The 2336-nt window shown below is 63.4% G+C and overlaps 1 protein-coding gene across 1 annotated transcript in view; it reads left to right on the top strand.

Annotated features, from left to right (window-relative positions):
- SCUBE1 (signal peptide, CUB domain and EGF like domain containing 1) overlaps positions 1 to 2336 on the top strand; it is a 135289-nt gene that overhangs the window by 73915 nt on the left and 59038 nt on the right. The window contains exon 4 of the mRNA XM_045290811.1: positions 457 to 591. Within this exon, the coding sequence (XP_045146746.1) occupies positions 457 to 591 (135 nt within the window). The remainder of the gene's footprint in view (positions 1 to 456; positions 592 to 2336) is intronic.

Genomic DNA, 2336 nt, shown 5'->3' on the forward strand with positions numbered 1-2336 from the left:
GATTGGATCAGACACATGGACTAATATCAGACTTATGGACTTGATCTGGACTAGGCTGGGATGTTTCCTCAATATACAGTTGCTCTTTTATATAAAGCTCTTATACACATGTAAGTGCCTGTGGGTTGGTTTCTCTAGTCTACCCAAACCAACGCAATCCCCAAGGAGGACTACCAGGAGTGCCCCCAGGGAGCACTGCCAGGGTACCTACAGGGAGCACTCCCAGGAGTGTTTGTGGGGAACATCTCTGTGGAGTACCCCCTGGGAGGACCGCTTGGAAGGACCATCAGGGAACACCTGCAGGGTATCCCTGTGGGGAGCCCTTGGGAAAGGAGGTTCTCCCAGGAGTATCTCCAGGGAGCACCTCTGGGGAGCGCCCCGGGAGTACCTCCATCGCAGTCTGGGGGTGCTTGCCTCCCCCCGGCTCCAGGTGTGACTTCCACCCCCTCCCCCCAGATGTGGACGAGTGCCAGGACAACAACGGCGGCTGCCAGCAGATCTGCGTCAATGCCATGGGCAGCTACGAGTGCCAGTGCCACGGCGGCTTCTTCCTCAGCGACAACCAGCACACCTGCATCCACCGCTCCAACGGTGAGTGCACACGCGCATGCGGCACTGCCAGCACCTGCCCACCTGCCCGTGGGCGGGTCTGCAAGCCTGCTGAGCGAGTGAGCACGCTCTGCATGGTCCTGGTCACCAGCCCACAGGGGGCGGGGGCCTGTGCGGGGGAGCCAGCCGCCCTCTGGAGGCTGGGTGAGTGGTAGAGGGACCAGCACCCACTGCCAGTGGGCACGTGGGTGGGCAGGACCAGTGCCTGGCTGGGACTTGGGGACAGGACCCCAGATCGCTCTGGGGCAGGGCTTCCAGGCTGGGCAGTGGCATCCGGGAGCACACACGTCATCATGAGGTTAGGCGTCTCAAGACAGTGCTCTCTGGTGTGGCAGCTTGGCTGTGGGGACAGGGGATGGAATGGGCAGCCCTGGGCACCCAGGATGGACACAGCAGTAGGAGCCAGGCAGCCCCACAAGGTCCAAGTGCCCCTGCCCCACCACTGACCTGACCTGGAGGAGGGGCCAGGACTGGGGGCCTCCTGTGAGGAGCAGGCCCAGCTGCCAGGCAGGATAGGCAGGGCTCTGGGTCAGTCACCCTGTGGTCCCTGTTGAGTGGGGACAGCGTGGTGACAGGAAGGCCTTGAGGGGGGAGGGGTGATGGGGGATGGACTGAGATCAGTGACACTGGCAGCCGGCTGTGAGGGAGTGTGGGCCCTGGGCAGGTTCATCAGAGAGGAAAAGGAGGACGCAGTGGGGCCGCCAGTGACCTCCACGTGGGGCCCACCTCTCTGGTTTGGTGGAGGGTGCTGGATGGGGCAGACTGGAGCGAGCCACAGTGCTGCTGGCCGGAAGCTGCACCTCGGGGTGTGGGGAGGCCTCACACAGCAGCCCCTGGGAAGACGACTGTGGGCAGGCCTCATTGGTAAAGGGGCTCTGCTGGGCCCGTCAAGACCTGTTGTGGCAGGATGCCCGGTCCCCTGGGTGTCCCCAGCTCTGGGGCCCTGGAGATGGTGGGGTGTGTAATGGCAAGCTACACCCACTCCGAGCCGGTCCCACAGCAGCGCCCTGGGGTCCCACTGTTGTCATTCGGTGCCGTCCAATCAGCTCTGGCTCAGTGACCCGTGGACAACAGAACACAGCACGGCTCCCTGGGGGGTCTTCCTCTCAGCCGACCCTGTGTTGGACCCAGATGGCCTCCTTCTCCAGGGACTGGTCCCTCCTGACCCCATGTCCATAGGCCATAAGAGCAAGCCTCCTCCTGCCCACAGAGTGCCCACTGACAGTGCCAACCCAGGCTCACGCAGCAGAGGAGGGCTGGGCAGGATTTGCACGGAGGAGCCTGCTTCTCGGTGCTGAGTGGGTTGTGGAGAAACAGGTGAGCGACACCGAGGGGCTGTGACAAGACCTCGATGGGGACCGGCTACATCTGAGCTGAGCGGGGCGGGGGTGGCAGGTGCAGAGGCTTGGAGGTGGGTGCAGAGTCTGAGAGAACGCGAGGAACTGGGCACCCGCTGACTGGTGCCCTGCCCCCACAAGAGCACCATGTGGGCAGACCCCTGGATCTGCCGTAGAGGCAGGAGCCCCCATTTAACCGGGTTACAGAATGGGGACCTCGCGCCAGCTCTCCAGTAGCCGGCATGCCGGTTAGAAAGGTCCCTTCTCCCCATCAGAATGTTTCTCCTGGGGAGCCCCCCTGCTGTTCAGACCTGGCTGGTGAAAGCCATGGCTGCGTAGGCGCCTGGGTGCTGCCAGATGTTCCGAGTCCTCGGAGGCCAGGCGGGGGCC

This window comes from Echinops telfairi, unplaced genomic scaffold, assembly GCF_000313985.2.
Source record: "Echinops telfairi isolate 266 unplaced genomic scaffold, ASM31398v2 ScPeMD7_2;HRSCAF=8, whole genome shotgun sequence".
NCBI classification, from domain to species: Eukaryota; Metazoa; Chordata; class Mammalia; order Afrosoricida; family Tenrecidae; genus Echinops; species Echinops telfairi.